Raw genomic sequence first — 17,515 nt, 5'->3', positions numbered from 1 at the left:
ACTATACTTGTCGCCAGAGGCGACTAACAGGATCGGGTGGTTAGGCTCGCTGACTTGGTTGATGCACGTCATCGTATCCCAATTGCGTGGATCGGTGCTCATGATGTCAATCACTGGATTGTCTGGTCAAGACTCGATTATTTACAGACCACTGTGATATAGCTGGAATATTGCTGATAACGGCGTTAAACAACATGAAACAAACAACAACAAATATTGGGGAGCGTTAGTGTTACGCTGTGCAGAGTTGCGTCCTTTGGGCGTGGCAGACACACACCAATGGTCATTAGTTTGCATGCTTCACTTGCCCCCATTATATTATGTCCAGGTTTGCCAGTACCATCACCTTACTCATACTCGTGCATACTCATGGTTTCACCAAAGTGGTAAACGTTTGACACATGCAAACTACCTTCGGCTGACACGAGATAAATCTGAAAGATGCGGCGTTAAATAGACTTGAATGCATATTGGATAAACAGTGAAGTCCTCCGTACTCACTTCAGCTTAACAACTCGTTGATCTTTTCATTGTCACATCCTAGTAAGCTTCTCACGACCAGCGTATACAATCCATTGAGGAAGTGAAAGTGCTACACGCCTCTCAAGCAGAAACATGATTTTGCCCAAGCATTTTATGTATCGATTTCCGTAGACGGAATTGCACACTCCAGGCAGAGTGGCAGATACTTCGCTCTTGCGACGAATAAAAACTCAAGAGACATAGCAGACTCCTCTCTGGTAAAGTAGGATTGTGATCTTTGTTGGTAAAATGAGACAATCTACTGTTGAAACAATAGAGGTGCGTCATAGCTGTATTTTAAACTTATTTATATTACTGACCAATACACACGCGAGTCCCAAATAGGGACGGGTCAGTCGAAATTACTCAGGGAGAAGGCGACCTTAAAAAAAGGTTCAGTCAACAGCCACCCAGACCATCGTGTGTTATACGGCATATCAGCATTTATGTTGGTTGGTTGGTTTGATGTTTAACGCAGCACTCAGCAATATTCCACTTTTATGACGGCAGACAATCCAGTGATTGACATCATGAACATTGACATCATGAACATCGATCCTCGCAATGTGGGATCGATGACATGCATCATCAAAGTCAGCGATCCTGACCACCCAATCCCGTTAGTCGCCGGGATAGCCAAGTTATTACGACGTATTGAATAAAAAATATTTTTTTTAAAAAAAAAGAAAAAAAAGTTATAACGACGTAAGCGAGCGGGGCCACGTCCAGCCAAGCAGTACGTCAGTAAAACACGTGGTAGTCATCGGTATCCTTATCTGCATATAACCGGTCAAAAACATGTCGTGGAAGTATTCGAAAATAATCCCTTTGCAATTATTTTGTGAAATACTTGAAAATAGTAAAATGTTTGAAACAAGTGCTGAAAAACATAACTGTCGTGTTAAGAGGTTGTAAAGAATTTAATGTTCAAATAATAAATAGAATACATGCAGCCTCTGTTGGAAAGTGAACCGATGCATCTGACCGTAAAAGTTGAAAATGGACGTTTATAGTCAGTTACTCCTTTCATTATATACACCCTAGGAGTGTATGGTGGATGGATGGTAGCTATATTAATGACACGTCAGATACAAATTCATAAACAGTCAATGTTGCTAGGTAAATATTCAGGACATTATGTCTAAAGTCATTGAAATAACATAGGTATTTATATATTCATATTTATTAATCATAGTCTATTACTTTCATAATACATTCTTCAAAACACCAAAGTGCTTCAATATTTCATAAAGCAAAGAAATGTCTACACTATGAGACGAAAAATGAAATACACATGTCATATGTGTGAAGGCCAAGAAGGGACATCGTTCTATTGCCCTAGAAATGTTACACGTGTAAAATTCTATCGTCTTGGTTCCTGTGAAATATAGAAATAAAGATCTTTTTTCGTGTAGAAATCGCATTTTTTGCACCAACCCAGTGACATTGAAACTCCATGCAAAGAATATACGTAAGCGCGTGATGTGGAGTTGAATGCTTCCTCTAGCGATTGCGGCCGAAAGCAGCGATATTATTAAGGTTTGTCATGAGTGTGCAGTTTTGTCAGTTACACAGCATTACTGCGTTATGTTTGTGGTTTCATGTACATGACCAGATGATAACTTGAGAAGCCTATTTGCACCAGGTGTGCACTGTCTGTCACAGTATCACTATCTTAGCGACTGCCGTTCAGTTTACTGTTGAGTGTGTTCAGCTTGTCGTAAGAGGCTACTAACGGGATAGGCTGGTCAGTCTCGCTGACTTGGTTGATGCATGTCATCGATCCCAATTGCGTGGATCGATGCTCATGATATCAATCACTGGATTGTCTAGTCCAGACTCGATTATTTACAGACCGCCGTCATATAGCTGGAATATTGCTGAGTGCGGGGTTAAACAACAAACAAACAAACAAACCTACTTCGGAGACATTAGACATGTCAAAAGTCTGACCCTTTTTCACTCAGACCATCGACCCGTGAAGATCCGGGGTTGAATAGATCTTCAGCAACCCATGCATGCCGTAAAAGGCGACTATGCTTGTCTTACGAGGCCACTAACAGATCCGGCGGTCAGGCTCGCTTACTTGGTTGATGCAGGTCATCGATCCCAATCGCGTGGGTTGATGCTCATGATATCAATCACTGGATTGTCTGGTCCAGACTCAATTATTTACAGACAGCCATGATACAGCTGGAATATTGCTGATAGCGGCGTTAAACAACAAACAGACATCACTCTGACCGTTGGTAGTAGAAACTCATTCATTTCATAATCAGCAGATAATAATAATTAATAGCTCAATAAGAATGATAATAGTAGTATTTTAATTATTACATACCAGAAATCATATACCGGTATATAGTTGCTGTACAAACATAGACCTATAAGGCTAACTATATAACAGCCACAGCTTCACAGGGCCTACATTAATCGCCTTTTTTTATAAAAACATTTGCATAAAAGCTCTGATCACCCTTATAAACATGATAATGATGTGTTGAAAAACTTAAAATTATTATTCTAGTAATTTACTCTTGTTGTGGATAGATATATTGTGTAATTTTAGTTTTCAGATTTGTGGAAATTTCAGACTGACATTCCTTGACAGAGGTTTTCAAATTTTAAAATGGTTAGCATATATATACTCGATAACACCCACAGATATAAAAACATATATGTTTATCAGCATTGTGAAATGCTAAAGTTATCAGCAATTTTCTATAGCACTATGTTTCTACATGAACTTTCACAGCTGTGGGGCATTCATGACATTGATATCATGATTAGTATGGATATAAAAATATCACATGGTGCAACTTTTGGACACTCAACACCAATGCAGCAGGATAGATCGCAGTTTTCCTTTATGGATTATATTCTGAAAAGTAATAACAATGTGCCAGGTCGGCACATGATGGTAGTGTGGGCGTTCAGGAAACAATAATGTGCAATCAACCAAGTCACAGATCCAGACATCTGATCACTGTGTCATCTCTCAAGACCACCATAGGTTGCTAAAGGGACCAGTTCCAACCCGGAATCGGCACGAGGCTAAGGAAATGGACACCTAAAGTTAAGTGGTGAAACAGAGTATTATTGTTTTTGCAGAGACTCTACAGTACCACTTCACATTCAGGAACTCAATGTGGCCAACAGTTTGCACCTGGAGTAACTGCAGTCGGATTGTCCCCTTCATCGTCAGATTACCTCCCCTTGTCTCTGCCAGGCCAAGTAGGGCAGTACGACAGCTATCAGCAATGGCTACAGAGTACAGCACCCTTGCTCAGCCCAAGCCAATGGTGGGAGTGTGCCAGTTCACTGCCAGAGCAGATAAAGAGGACAATTTCAAAACATGCATTTCCTTGATCAAGAGAGCCAAAGCTAAAGGTGCACAGGTAAATATTGAACTGCTGAAGAAAATATAGGTTAGTTTGGACTTCAGGTGGGTTGATCATAATAGTGGATGCAGAGGTTCAGATTGTGGAGTTATCCAGGTTATTGACCCATAACAAAAACCAAATGACCGTCCCACATCCTATATTTCTGATAGGTACCTCATTAATTTCACACTACATTATGATTTGACCCAATGGTATTCATTTCATTCAACAGAGAGTGATAAAAATTCCTATATCACAAAAGTTTGTTTCATAAATACCATATGTAATATTTTCATGATAAAGATATAGATTATCAGAATCAATTAGCATTATATATTTGCAATACCGTATTCGACGTAATAAGCGCCCAGTGCATTCTCAAAATTAGAAATGGGGGGATCTTATTAGAATATTATTTTTGTGGAAAAAACAGAGTTGAAAGATAAATTTTGTTGCTTATGCTGAGGGTCTGAACTGTTACGACAGATATATCTCTCCAGAATTTAATTGCCCATAATTAAGAGTGCGTATTATACACAAATAAATAAGTCTTGTGTACATTGATCAATCGGAAGGGGTGCTTATTGGGATTGTTCACTTGCCAATATATTAGCTTATTGGAGCAGGGGGCTTATTACGTCGAATACAGTATGTTTTTGTTTGTTGCTATGTCTTTTATTTCAGGGCATGAAGCCACTGACAGGCAGCATTGCAACATTTTAATTAATGTTCTGTTATGAATATGACAATAATAAACAGGTTTGTTCTGTCTGTCTTTGTAACAATAAAGACGCTTTGTATGACCATCTGTCTCCTGCAAAGTGAACACTAGTATGCAGTTTATGCAGATGACAAAGCAGAATTGCCATTCTGGCACCAGCTGAGAACATAACCTGACTGATTGGCAACATGTGGGGTTGGCATTTGGCATCACAGGATATGTTGGTGCTATCAAAATCACACTTGCAAAATTGCACCACTGCTTAAGAACATCATGTTAGATCAGGAATATTTCTGTGATTCCAAATATTGGTTTGTTTGTTGGTTTACGCCCCACTCAGCAATATTCCAGCTATATGGCGGAGGTCTGTAAATAATCAAGTCTGGACCAGACAATCCAGTGACTGATATCATGAGCATATAGGGATCGATGACATGCTTCAACCAAGTCAGCAAGCCTTACCACCTGATCCCGGTAGTCACCTCTTACGACAAGCATAGTCGTAAGTGCTGATTGGCAAATTTGGAGAAAGAAAATATTTTGTCCATAATTGGGATTTTTTAAAGTTCTTACTTTCTTAATTTTAGAGGTATTTAAACATTTTACATTTTATTGACTGCAATGTTAGAATGCAATTAATCCTTACCTCTTCCTCTTTACTGATCTGGTTATCAGTGATATACATGTCACCTTGAAAAGCTATCACATGTAATATAACTGTTTACATATAACAGGAATTGGGGCAATGTTTCATTCCCATTGGGGATTTTGCAGACTTTGGACTGAATATCGGCCTCTGAACAGTCTAGAGAACCTAGGTCATTGTCCCATGACCACACTCTTTTCTCAGCATTATGATTATAAATATGAGTCTCACACGTGTGCTGAAACCTGGCCTATCATCTTCACAGGTATTGGATCACATCAGTATCCCCATCAGTCTGATGCTCTGCATTACCCCTATACTGTGGTAGTACGAAGGGGGTGAGGAGGCTGGGGGTAGCCTAGTGGTTACCGTATTCGAAGTAATAAGCGCCCCGCTCTGATAAGCGCCCACGGCGATATTTGCTAATATATTGGCTAGTGAACAAACCCAATTAGCACCCCTTCTGATTGATCAATGTACACAAGACTTATTTATACGCGTATAATACGCACTCGTGTGTTATATGCACCCTTAATTATGGGCAAATAAATTCTGGAAAAATATATCTGTCGTATATAAACATTTCAGGCTGTCAGCATAAACCATGAAATTTATCTTTAACTCTGTTTTTTTTCACCAAAATACTAATCTAACAAGAGACCCCTATTTCTAATTTTGAGAGCGCCCTGGGTGCTTATTTCGTTGAATTCGGTATATGAAAATTCCTCACTCCTCAGTGCAGGTATACTGCATGACAATTGTTACATTTTAGCGCTTACTGTTACCTGGTGGATATCGGGTCTGCTCCTCTCCTGGTTGATGCATGTCATTGAATCCAAATTGGATGGATCGATGCTCATAATTTCAATCACTGGATTTTCTGGTCAAGACTCAATTATTTACAGACCACTGACATATAGCTGGAATATTGCTAAGTGCGGTGTGAAACAAAAAACAAACAAAACTTACTATTTCATTTATAGAAATAACATGCTCATATTTACTTCACCTCAATGAGTAGTTTAGTTTCCCCCCGCTTTATAATGTTATTTGATCGCTGTGAAGAGTTGCGTCCCTTGGGCACACCAGAAACCTATGATTGTGGGTTCAAATCCCGGTTCGCCTAGATCATGTTTCTAGGTTTGTCAGCACCACACCCGTGCTCGTGGGTTTCACCGAAGTGGTCAACCTCTGAGACCTGCATCACTTCAGGCTTTCCTCCCACATTAAGCTGACACTCCATGATATAACTCTGGAATACTGTTTAAAGCGGCTTAAAACCCAACTCACTCACTCACATTATTTGGCCTATTCTAGATGGTGTTTCTCCCAGAGGCGTGTGATTTCATTGGCGAGTCACGTGACCAGTCGATGAAGATGGCGGAGCCCCTGGATGGTGACCTGATGTCCAGATACAGACAGGTGGCTGTCGATACCCGGGTGTGGCTGTCTATTGGGGGATTCCATCAACAGGTCTGTAAACAGGAAGTTTGGCAGGGGACGATATGCGCCCTGATCTGTTGACCAGTTCACGAATTTTAAATCATGCCATTGTCTCTAGAATTTCAAACCCTGAGAGAGGCATCAGAGCTTGTTCATATTAAAAAACAGTTTTATGGACATAACTCAGCCATTGTTGTTCAAAATTTAATGAAACTTGGAATGTGTGTAGTTAGTAGTGTGACTCAACACATATGTTTTTTAAAGATATTAAATATATTTAAACTGTTGACTGTATAACCAGGTGAGCTACAGTGCAGTGGCACTATTTTTTTCTTACCTCTAAATTTTCTGATGAATATCAATCCATCAAAGACTGGTTACCCTAAATAGACAGGCTATGTCTCTAATGACACAACATCTGGACCTAAGGTTGAAAATGGTTCCAGATTATAGAACATAGTCCCTCGATCAATGTCCTCTTGTCATGATTTGTCATAAGCCCCATCATCCTAAATAAGTCCTTCACATTCAATATCTTCTTTGTTAATTTTTCAGTAAATCTCGGGGGGGTGGGGGGGGCACGAAGTTGCATCGTTGTTCATGTCAGTTCCAGGTGTGTCTGGTTCAGACTCATCCATCTTCCCAAGGCAAGGGAGTTAACAAGTCCGGTTTCCACACTTGCCAAACCAGGATGGAATTTCAGAGTGATGTTATTGCTGGACTAATAAACCTGTGTATAGTCCAATCAAAATCACAAAACAAAATAGATACCCGTTTCGAAAACATGGCCACTGCCGTGTAGAGTTTGGTCAACTGCAGGATTTGTAAAGCATGTCTTCTGTCAACTAGGCATTGACAGATATTTTCCATATATTTTGATGTTTATCAAGGTGATTTGATGCATTTCATGAGGAAAGATCAAGTTTATTGCAATATAATTACAGATTATTGATCAGATTCATCTTGACTGTGTGAAGCCATTTTGTTTGAAACAAATGCAAGTGATATGAGAAGAGGAATCTGATTGGTCAATAGGAGTGACATAGAAGGGACATAACTCGTAAGAGCCACTGTTGGCGCAATGATTGAGCAATGAAATTCCAGCCTAGTTCGGCAAGGATGGAAACTGGACTTTTATAGTCAGTTAACTCCCATGCCCCAGGAAGATAGCCTCATCCTTGACTTTACAGTTTGTCAAGCTAAAATGGATAGAATTATCATAAAAACGCCCGCATGTTATCAGAAATGAACGAGCCACTGTAACTTGATAATACCCTCATATTACTTGACGACCCGCCATTATCACGCCCGTTGTTAGGTGACGTCATAGGATAGGAATAGGTGAAGTAAGGTTCAATAGTGACGTCATCTGGTTTGTTCTATGACGTTTCCATATTTGTAAAAGTGGGTCAGTGACTTTCGTGTTGATTGCAGTAAATGTTTCAAAATCGACATTGTTGTTTCTTTTTATTTGATATCAAATTCCATCCATTTTAGCTATAATAACGGTTACGCTATTTTTCAGGGCATTATCATTTGCAGAAGCTCTCGGTCTTTTCAATCTCGGTCTTTCCAATAATGGAAGACCTCGGGCTTCTGCAAATGATAATGCCCTGAAAAATAGAGTTACCCTTATATTAAATCAATTGGATCCATGGTATATATCATAATAGAGATATGATACACTGGACATTGGAGGAGGCCCAGGCTCAGTTATTTACAGACCACCTTCATAAAGTTGAATATATTGCCAAATAAGGCGCTAAACATTAAACTATTGCTAAATCAACTTGAAGCTTCAACTCTGGATAACTCGTTGCAGGGTCCTAACAATGAGAACCGTGTGCGGAACACCCATGTCGTTATATCAAGTGATGGTGAAATAAAGGCCACCTACGACAAGAGTCATCTGTTTGACCTTGACATCAAGGACAAAGTGCGTCTATGTGAGAGCGACTATACAGTGCCAGGCAGCGAGATCGTGCCGCCAGTCGACACGCCTGTAGGACGACTAGGACTGGCTACTGTATCCTTCAGACCAGGGTGTGAGTGGTGCATCTTTGGCACCTTTAGCCAGAGTGCATGTCAAGCTGTGGAGAGCTTATTTGCCAATGATGTTTTCAAGATTAAATGAAAATTGTATTCCTCCTGGCCTATTTCTAGACCAAGCTGAAAGTAATCCTTATTGGGCACTAACATTTACATGCCAGTCTGTATTGTCTTGTGTGTATTACAGATTTTTTACAATAACCATCAGAGTAGACGGGGGATATTGCCTAGTAACAATTATGGAAAAAGTGTAAGTTTCATTGATGTTTAAAAAAGTATGTTCACCACTTCTCGGTCTCTGAAAATATGTTAAATTTGTGTATGGTTTTGGTAAGCATCCCCTTTGGCCTAGTTCCATGGCTGCTTAACACATTGAATACCCTACCCCTGTATATATCTTGGGTCGTACAATGTTTGAAACCAATTTTTGGTGTCCCAGGCTGTGGCCAATCTCATTAAAATCTCGCTAAGGCTAAACAAAGATCTGAGGACATCCGATTACGGGTCGAATCAGACCGACCTTTCAAGAACTTTGACCGGCCAATGGAATGACTGACAAGAAGTCAACATTAGCCCATCAGAAGGCAGCTTTCTCGCACTTCACGGCACTAATTTCAAATTGACGACTATGCTTCAAAACATATTTTGCCAAATTCTTGATTAAAAATTTGAAACCTGAACAAAAGAACATTCTGGAATGGCTAATAGATGGGCTAGATTGTATGAATTCAGTCGTTAAACCCGTAACTATCGTTGGGAATAGTTTTCATGGTTGCATGATTAGAAATCACATTCCGACTGTCACTTTCATGATCTAGTAAGCAACACTCTGGTTGGTCTGATGAAAGATAGTTCTGACGTGACCCCTAATGGGATGTCCTCAGTTCTTAGTTTAGCAGTAGCGAGAACTAAGATCTGATTTTAATGAGATTGAGGCTGTGGCGTTTAACATTCTCTGTCACCCTTAACACTGTGCAGTGTTATGACCTGCGGTTCCCCGAGATGTCTATAGCCTTGACCCAGCAGGGGGCTCAGATCTTGTCCTACCCTTCCGCCTTCACACAGACCACAGGCATGGCACACTGGGAGGTAGGGGTCACTCAGTAGGGGGTCAGAGTTCACTGACGATACGCAGTATGCCTAGCCTTATATTAAATCATGTTTTCATTCAGTGTTTATTTTTATAACTAATATTTGTGAATTTTTGCACCTAGCCTTGTATTGCTTTCAGTTATTATTATGTGTCGATTTTTAAAATGTAGTATTTATGAAACTTGGCAATAATTTGGTCTCGCATTACCAAACATGTAACACAAAGGAAAATGATAACTTGATGATTCGAAGAAGTCTGAATTAACCAGTCATGCGATGAATGGGTTGATAGCAACTACCTTATATTAACGGGACCATAATGAAGAGTTCAAGCAAAATGGTAACAGTAAGTATGGGATTCATAACATGTCATGAGCCCCTTCGGCTCACACCAGTCAGCACTGGATTGCAGGGATTTATTCCAGATCTTGTTTTCAAGCTCAGGACATTTGGGGGTCTAAGCCTTGCGATATGTGGCCTGCTTAATTTGATTTCGAAAATTTTTACGTATGCCATAGGATTGCATCTGCTCAGAAGACTTACGCCAGAGACCATATAATATATTATATGGTCTCTGCTTACGCCTAATGGAAAGGGGGATTGCGATGTTAGACTGAAGAAAATCAACCATTGACAGCCTAAACTTTGAGAGTGTTTCATACCAGAATACACTTGTCAGTGATATCTAACAAGCAATTGACAATTTTGACGGACTACTTGTTCAAATAGCCATATCAGTGTGTGTCCCACAGGACACCGTAGTGTCGCAGTTGTATATTTTCGATTGATACAACATCATTATTTAGTAACCTTTCCATCGCATTCTCAACTGCATGTAAGACACAATATTTGTGTTCAGAAAATCGCTGGTATTCTATCTATGTGCTCAGACACAATGCTTAAACTGCTGTTGTGTTTCAAATTGTTTTTGAATATGTGGTAAAACTTTGTAAATGACCGTTGAAAACGTAAATGACTGCTGCCCTGTTGACTGTAACTCTTTCTCCATTATTCCTGAGCAGGTGTTGTTGAGAAGCCGCGCGATTGAGAACCAGTGCTACGTGGTTGCTGCTGCCCAGACTGGCAGACACAATGCCAAGAGGACATCATATGGTCATGCTATGGTAGGTTGCATAGGGTCATGCTGTGGTAGGTTGCATAGGGTAATGCTGTGGTAGGTTGCATAGGGTAATGCTGTGGTAGGTTGCATAGGGTCGTGCTGTGGTAGGTTGCATAGGGTCGTGCTGTGGTAGTTTGCATAGGGTCATGCTGTGGTAGGTTGCATAGGGTCGTGCTGTGGTAGGTTGCATAGGGTCGTGCTGTGGTAGGTTGCATAGGGTCGTGCTGTGGTAGGTTGCATAGGGTCGTGCTGTGGTAGTTTGCATAGGGTGGTGCTGTGGTAGGTTGCATAGGGTCGTGCTGTGGTAGGTTGCATAGGGTAATGCTGTGGTAGGTTGCATAGGGTAATGCTGTGGTAGTTTGCATAGGGTCGTGCTGTGGTAGTTTGCATAGGGTCGTGCTGTGGTAGGTTGCATAGGGTCGTGCTGTGGTAGGTTGCATAGGGTAATGCTGTGGTAGGTTGCATAGGGTCGTGCTGTGGTAGTTTGCATAGGGTCATGCTGTGGTAGGTTGCATAGGGTCGTGCTGTGGTAGGTTGCATAGGGTAATGCTGTGGTAGGTTGCATAGGGTCGTGCTGTGGTAGTTTGCATAGGGTCGTGCTGTGGTAGGTTGCATAGGGTCGTGCTGTGGTAGTTTGCATAGGGTCGTGCTGTGGTAGTTTGCATAGGGTCGTGCTGTGGTAGGAGACATGGTCATGCTGTGGTAGGAGACATATGGTCGTGCTGTTGTAGGAGACATCATATGGTCATGCTGTGGTAGGAGACAAGGTCGTGCTGTTGTAGGAGACATGGTCGTGCTGTGGTAGGGGTGACATATGACTGATATTTTCTGTCTGTGGGAGAAAGATTACATACATCAGGTCTGTCATACACAGTGCTGATTGGGGATTCAAGGGGAATAAGTATTTGTTGAGCAATTTCATGTAATTAATATAACAAGTTTTATAACATATTTGTGTGTAGCCTTATCTGGCAGGATATTTAAGGTTTCAATTTGGACATTTGAAGGAAATACAGTGCACCCTCATCAAACTAGGATGGAATTTGGGGTTAGATTTTTGGGGGGCGGTAGTAACAAGTCTATGCTTATTCCAATAAAAATAGCATAATGAAATCGACATCCGGTTCATAAACGGCCGAGGAGATTTCGCAACATCAAAGGGTTTGTCATCCCTGCAGAGTTTTATTGTATGATAAACAACGTCTATGAGTTGTATATTTCTTATATGAGATGTCATCATTATTTACGGCCTCTTTAAGGACTTTGATAAAATGTACACGCTTTAAACATATTTACCAAACTTTTAATAATCATGACTCCCTCAATAGAATCGGGCCTCGGAAATGTCAGACAAGTCCATTTTACGAACAGATGGGTTAAGTTTGGTATTTCCCCCATATTCTCACAATCCTCACATTGATTATTTGTGCCTTTTCTCCAAATACAGATTGTCATACCTCTCTCACTTTTGGATGCAATCGTTAAGCCACTGGGTTTGCCTGCTACATCTACAGGGAACAACTCACGTGACACTCCCATCTCAAAATAATGTCGTTGAAATTGCGTCATCAAGTTGCGAGCGCATGTTCGAATCTCCAGAAATGACGTCATGATAGAACAATGTTTTATCGTGAAATAATCTTTGCGATTTATAGTCAGTTAACTCCTGTGCCTCAGGAAGACGGATTGTAGATTGATAATCCTGGACACTCAAATGCAGGGACAGACATGGTCACGAGTCTGTTAGTCCAAGTTTTAGTGACAATCCAGAGGACTAGCTGTTTTCTGCCAAAACCTCGCTATTATATAATGAGCTGCTGACTAGATGGTTTTGACCAATGATGTCTTCCCCTGAAATGTTCTTACCATTACATTGTAAAGGAATCCTTGTATCAAGTTTCACAAAACAGTTTCATTTTCTGGTAAGTCGTCTGGTGCTGTGATTAATGTCTGTGTTCCTGTCCCCATTAGATAGTAGACCCATGGGGTCAGGTCGTCAGTGCATGCAGTGATGGAGTGGACGTCTGTGTGGCGGAGGTAGACACGGACTATGTGGACAAAGTGAGGGAGCAGATGCCGGTGCGGCAACACCGTCGACACGACCTGTACGGGCATATACTCACAGCAGCCAAGTGTGAGTCTTGTGACCACAAGGAGGTCGGGGGCCTCAGTCTGCCCACAGCCCAAAATGCCAACAAAAGAATAATGTAGGGGAAAGAAATAGTGGACCTTTAAGTAAAGTGGAATAGTGAGTGAGTTGGGTTTAACTCCGCTTTTAACAGTATTACAGTTATATCGCGGCGTTTCGGGTTAATGTGTGAGGAAAGCCCGAAGTGATGCAGGTCTCAGACGTTTACCACTTCGGTGAAACCCACGAGCACGGGTATGGTGCTGACAAACCTAAAAACATAATCGGGGCGAACTGGGATTCGAACCCACGATAATAGGTTTCTGGCCTGCCCAAGGGATGCAACTCTGCACAGAGAATCGCGGCACCCTAGACGACTGGACCGAGCCCCCTAAAGTGGAATAATCCAATTGTAGTCCAAGCAATAGAGTAAAGAAATGCATAAACATCTAAGTGATTTTTTTATATACAGTAGAACACGGATATAGCGAACGAACAGATACAAGGAACTGTTAAAAAATCCCCGATTTATCTCCTATATAATATCATATAAAATTTACGCATATAACGAACTCTCTACAGCGAACTATCGGATACAGCAATCTGATATTTGATCACCAACAAGCCCATCTACCGGTTATTAGTGACGTGTATAGCAAACTAAGAAATCTCACTCAGTGTAAATTTTCACTAAAAATTGGCGGTACGCAATCAACACAAACGCGGTGAATCAACACAAGTAGAGATGACGGATCAACCTTGTTAAACTTAAATGAATGTTATGAAATGTTATCAAGTGAATGCTATGAAGTGATCACTGCTAATACAAGTCAATGCTGCAATTACGTGTATTGTGTGTTGTTTTATCCAAGATGGCGGACGTTTCCAAGCGAAAACGTATATAACGAACAAGGATATAACGAACTGATTTCTCTGGTCCCTTGTAGTTTGTTATATCCATGTTCTACTGTATGTGAGAAAATCAAAGCCATGGAAGTTTCCATGTTAAAAATCAAAAAGATCTTGCTAAAGATCTTGCATCTATACTAAACACTTCCCAGAGGTATTCTGTTAACCAAGAATTCATGGATAAGAGAAGTTAGATGAAATGGGCTATTTTAAATATCTAAGAGCGGTATATAGAAGTTGTAGTATCAACAGGGACTGCGTTGTCATGGATGTTAACTGCTTAATTCTCTAATTTGACAGATGCTCATAGCTTTTTGAAGGTGAAAGAATAAAGTTTTAATTCATAAGTTGATCCTGTCTTCGTATTTAATTGTAATTTGGTGGTTATAAGGGGAGGGGTTTTAATAACATAGATTATGGAGCTGAGCTGATGTTTTATTTCAGTTTCTGTGTTCTTGTAGTTGAATGCCAAGATGTTATGGTTTCAGGCAAAGCTGATGACAGTCCAGACTACGAATTTGGCCAGCACAGCATCAAGTTTGGCAATGTATTTTACAGATCAGCTCTGTCATACGGGTTTGTGAACATCAAGCCACTTCTGCCAGGACGTATCCTTTGAGTTCTGTCAAGTATACATGTAGCAGCTTCATTATCATTTTCAGAAAAATTTTGCATCATGGCAATATACATTCTTGACTTTCCTTTAGAAATGTCAGACTGAGAATCAGTAAATATATTTTTGTTGGAGGTTGCACATTAAGCATGGATAGAAAAATAGGCTTGTTTCATTAAGCATGACTTTTGCAATTTTAGTAATTTAGTTTAAAAAAATTACTTGTTTTCAAAAATGTTTCTTGATTCAGATTAATAAAAAATAATAGGGGCCATTATTACTATTGCATGTGAAGTGTTGTAATGACCAACCATGAATAGAATATCCTAGTTGTAGGGGGGCACGGGTGGCCCAGTCGTCTAAGGCGCCGTGATTCGCTGTGCAGAGTTGCGTCCCTTAGGCACGCCAGAAACCTATGATTGTGGGTTCAAATCCTGGGTCACCCCGATTATGTTTCTAGGTTTGTCAGCACCATACCCGTGCTCGTGGGTTTCACCGAAGTGGTAAACGTCTGAGACCTGCATCACTTCGGGCTATCCTCCCACATTAAGCTGACACGCCGTGATATAACTGGAATACTGTTAAAAGCGACGTTAAACCCAACTCACTCACTCACTCCTAGTTGTAGTGTACTGTTAAATGTGCATGACAAGAAAATTAGGCAAAATCATTTTTCTTGACCATCTTGAGATGTACTGGTATCACCGTTGAGACCTGCGGAGAGATTCTCAGACCTGACGGCTCCCGAGGTGGCCGACCTTTTCTCTGCTGTACAGGCCATTACACGGGTCATTGAGAAACACTACAAAGCCACATCAGCCACAGTCGCCATTCAAGATGGCCCTGAAGCAGGTCAAACAGTCAAGGTCAGTACCACATATCATTGCCAAATCTTACAACCTTGTGATGCCACGTCAGCCACAGTCGCCATCCAAGATGGCCCTGAAGCAGGTCAAACAGTCAAGGTCAGTACCACATATCATTGCCAAATCTTACAACCTTGTGATGCCATGATGGCCACAGTCGCCATTCAAGATGGCCCTGAAGCAGGTCAAACAGTCAAGGTCAGTACCACATATCATTGCCAAATCTTACAACCTTGTGATGCCATGATGGCCACAGTCGACATTCAAGATGGCAGGTCAGATGGTGGAGGTCAGTCCACGTAGTAACATCTTGTCTTACGATCTTGAGCTCACAGACACATACTATGACGCCATGATGCCTAAGTCACCATTCTAGGTCATAGGGCAGATAGTCAAGGTCATAGTATCTGTTTTAGGTTACAGACAAGATGCCACAACAGGGGTCAGCAGATTTATTGATTCTTGTACATGCTGTATCTGTACTGTCACTGTTCTGTCAGTTGATTGTGACATCATGGTTACCGATGGCGCCACAATGGTCTGCAAAGCATTGTGATGTAATATTGTTGTGGCTACCAATGGGTATGGTGTTTCTGTTTCAGCATGTGCATGTGCATATTCTGCCCCGGAAGAAGGGAGACTTTGAGAAGAATGACGACATCTACAGCAAGGTAAGGTTTATTTGTAATACAGCTCTATCAAATTATCTTCATGAAACTCTGTAATGACTGAGGATGCTACAAGATGAATAGGATTTCAAAGAAAGAAATTGTTTTCCTTATGCTGACCATATGTCTATGGGTAAAGTGTATCCCCAGTCTGTTATCGGAGGAGATGAAAATTGGGATTTGGTTTCCATAATGGCTGCTTGTTGTGTATTGTAAGTGGATCGGGGAGCATCTTGGGAGCTCAGGTATCACTCACTGTATCGTTATTCCCCAGTAGTGTGCATTTCTGCTTTCAATAAAACTTGATTGGTTAAATAGAGACTCTAATCTTCATTGGATTTTGTTGACAGTTGGAGGAGCATGACCGAGAAATTGGCTCCGACAGAACACTTAGGACAGAGGAGGAGATGGCAGCAGAGGCACTCACTCTCCGACCATACTTCACATAGTGTTGACTGACCCTCCAGGTCTCCCTCCTGGCGCCTTCTTCACATAGTGTTGACAGACTCTCCAAGCCCCTACTTCACACCACCATCATCACCCAGAGAAGAGGCTCTCCCTCCCGGCCCCTACTTCACACCACCACCATCACCAAGAGAAGAGGCTCTCCCTCCCGGCCCTTTCTTCACACCATCATCACCAAGAGAAGAGGCTCTCGCTCCCGGCCCCTACTTCACACCATCATCACCAAGGGAAGCGGCTGTCCCTCCCGGCCCCAACTTCACACCACCATCACCAAGAGAAGAGGCTCTCCCTCCCGGCCCCTACTTCAAAACGTCATCACCAAGTGAAGAGGCTCTCCCTCCCGGCCCCTACTTCACACCATCATCACCAAGAGAAGAGGCTCTCCCTCCTGGCCCCTACTTCACACCGTCATCACCAAGTGAAGAGGCTCTCCCTACCAGCCCCTTCTTCCCACCATCATCACCAAGAGAAGAGGCTCACCCTACTAGCCCCTACTTCGCCACCATCATCACCAAGAGAAGAGGCTCTCCCTCCCGGCTCTTTCTTCACACCGTCATCACCAAGAGAAGAGGCTCTCGCTCCCGGCCCCTACTTCACACCACCATCACCAAGAGAAGAGGCTCTCTCTCCCAGCCCCTACTTCACACCGTCATCACCAAGAGAAGAGGCTGTCTCTCCCGGCCCCTACTTCACACCGTCATCACCAAGAGAAGAGGCTGTCTCTCCTGGCCCCTACTTCACACCGTCATCACCAAGAGAAGAGGCTGTCTCTCCCGGCCCCTACTTCACACCGTCATCACCAAGAGAAGAGGCTCCCTCTCCCAGCCCCTACTTCACACCGTCATCACCAAGAGAAGAGGCTGTCTCTCCCGGCCCCTACTTCCCACCCC

General features: G+C 41.8%; 1 protein-coding gene across 1 annotated transcript; it reads left to right on the top strand.

Annotated features, from left to right (window-relative positions):
* Nucleotides 1–1,992: 1,992 nt before the first annotated feature.
* Nucleotides 1,993–16,706, top strand: LOC139445092 (nitrilase and fragile histidine triad fusion protein NitFhit-like). Its single transcript, XM_071226182.1, has 11 exons — nt 1,993–2,061; nt 3,634–3,920; nt 6,590–6,745; nt 8,538–8,741; nt 9,743–9,853; nt 10,879–10,980; nt 12,948–13,110; nt 14,502–14,621; nt 15,317–15,492; nt 16,095–16,163; nt 16,511–16,706. The coding sequence occupies exons 2-11, from the start codon at nt 3,669–3,671 to the stop codon at nt 16,607–16,609; spliced, it is 1,452 nt and encodes a 483-aa protein (XP_071082283.1). The 5' UTR covers nt 1,993–2,061; nt 3,634–3,668; the 3' UTR covers nt 16,610–16,706.
* The last annotated feature ends 809 nt before the right edge of the window (nt 16,707–17,515 follow it).

This window comes from Haliotis cracherodii, unplaced genomic scaffold, assembly GCF_022045235.1.
Source record: "Haliotis cracherodii isolate W230 unplaced genomic scaffold, xgHalCrac1.p SCAF_6, whole genome shotgun sequence".
Taxonomy (NCBI): Eukaryota; Metazoa; Mollusca; class Gastropoda; order Lepetellida; family Haliotidae; genus Haliotis; species Haliotis cracherodii.
The sequence above is the reverse complement of the archived record's forward strand: the minus strand, read 5'-3'. Positions and strand labels throughout refer to the sequence as shown.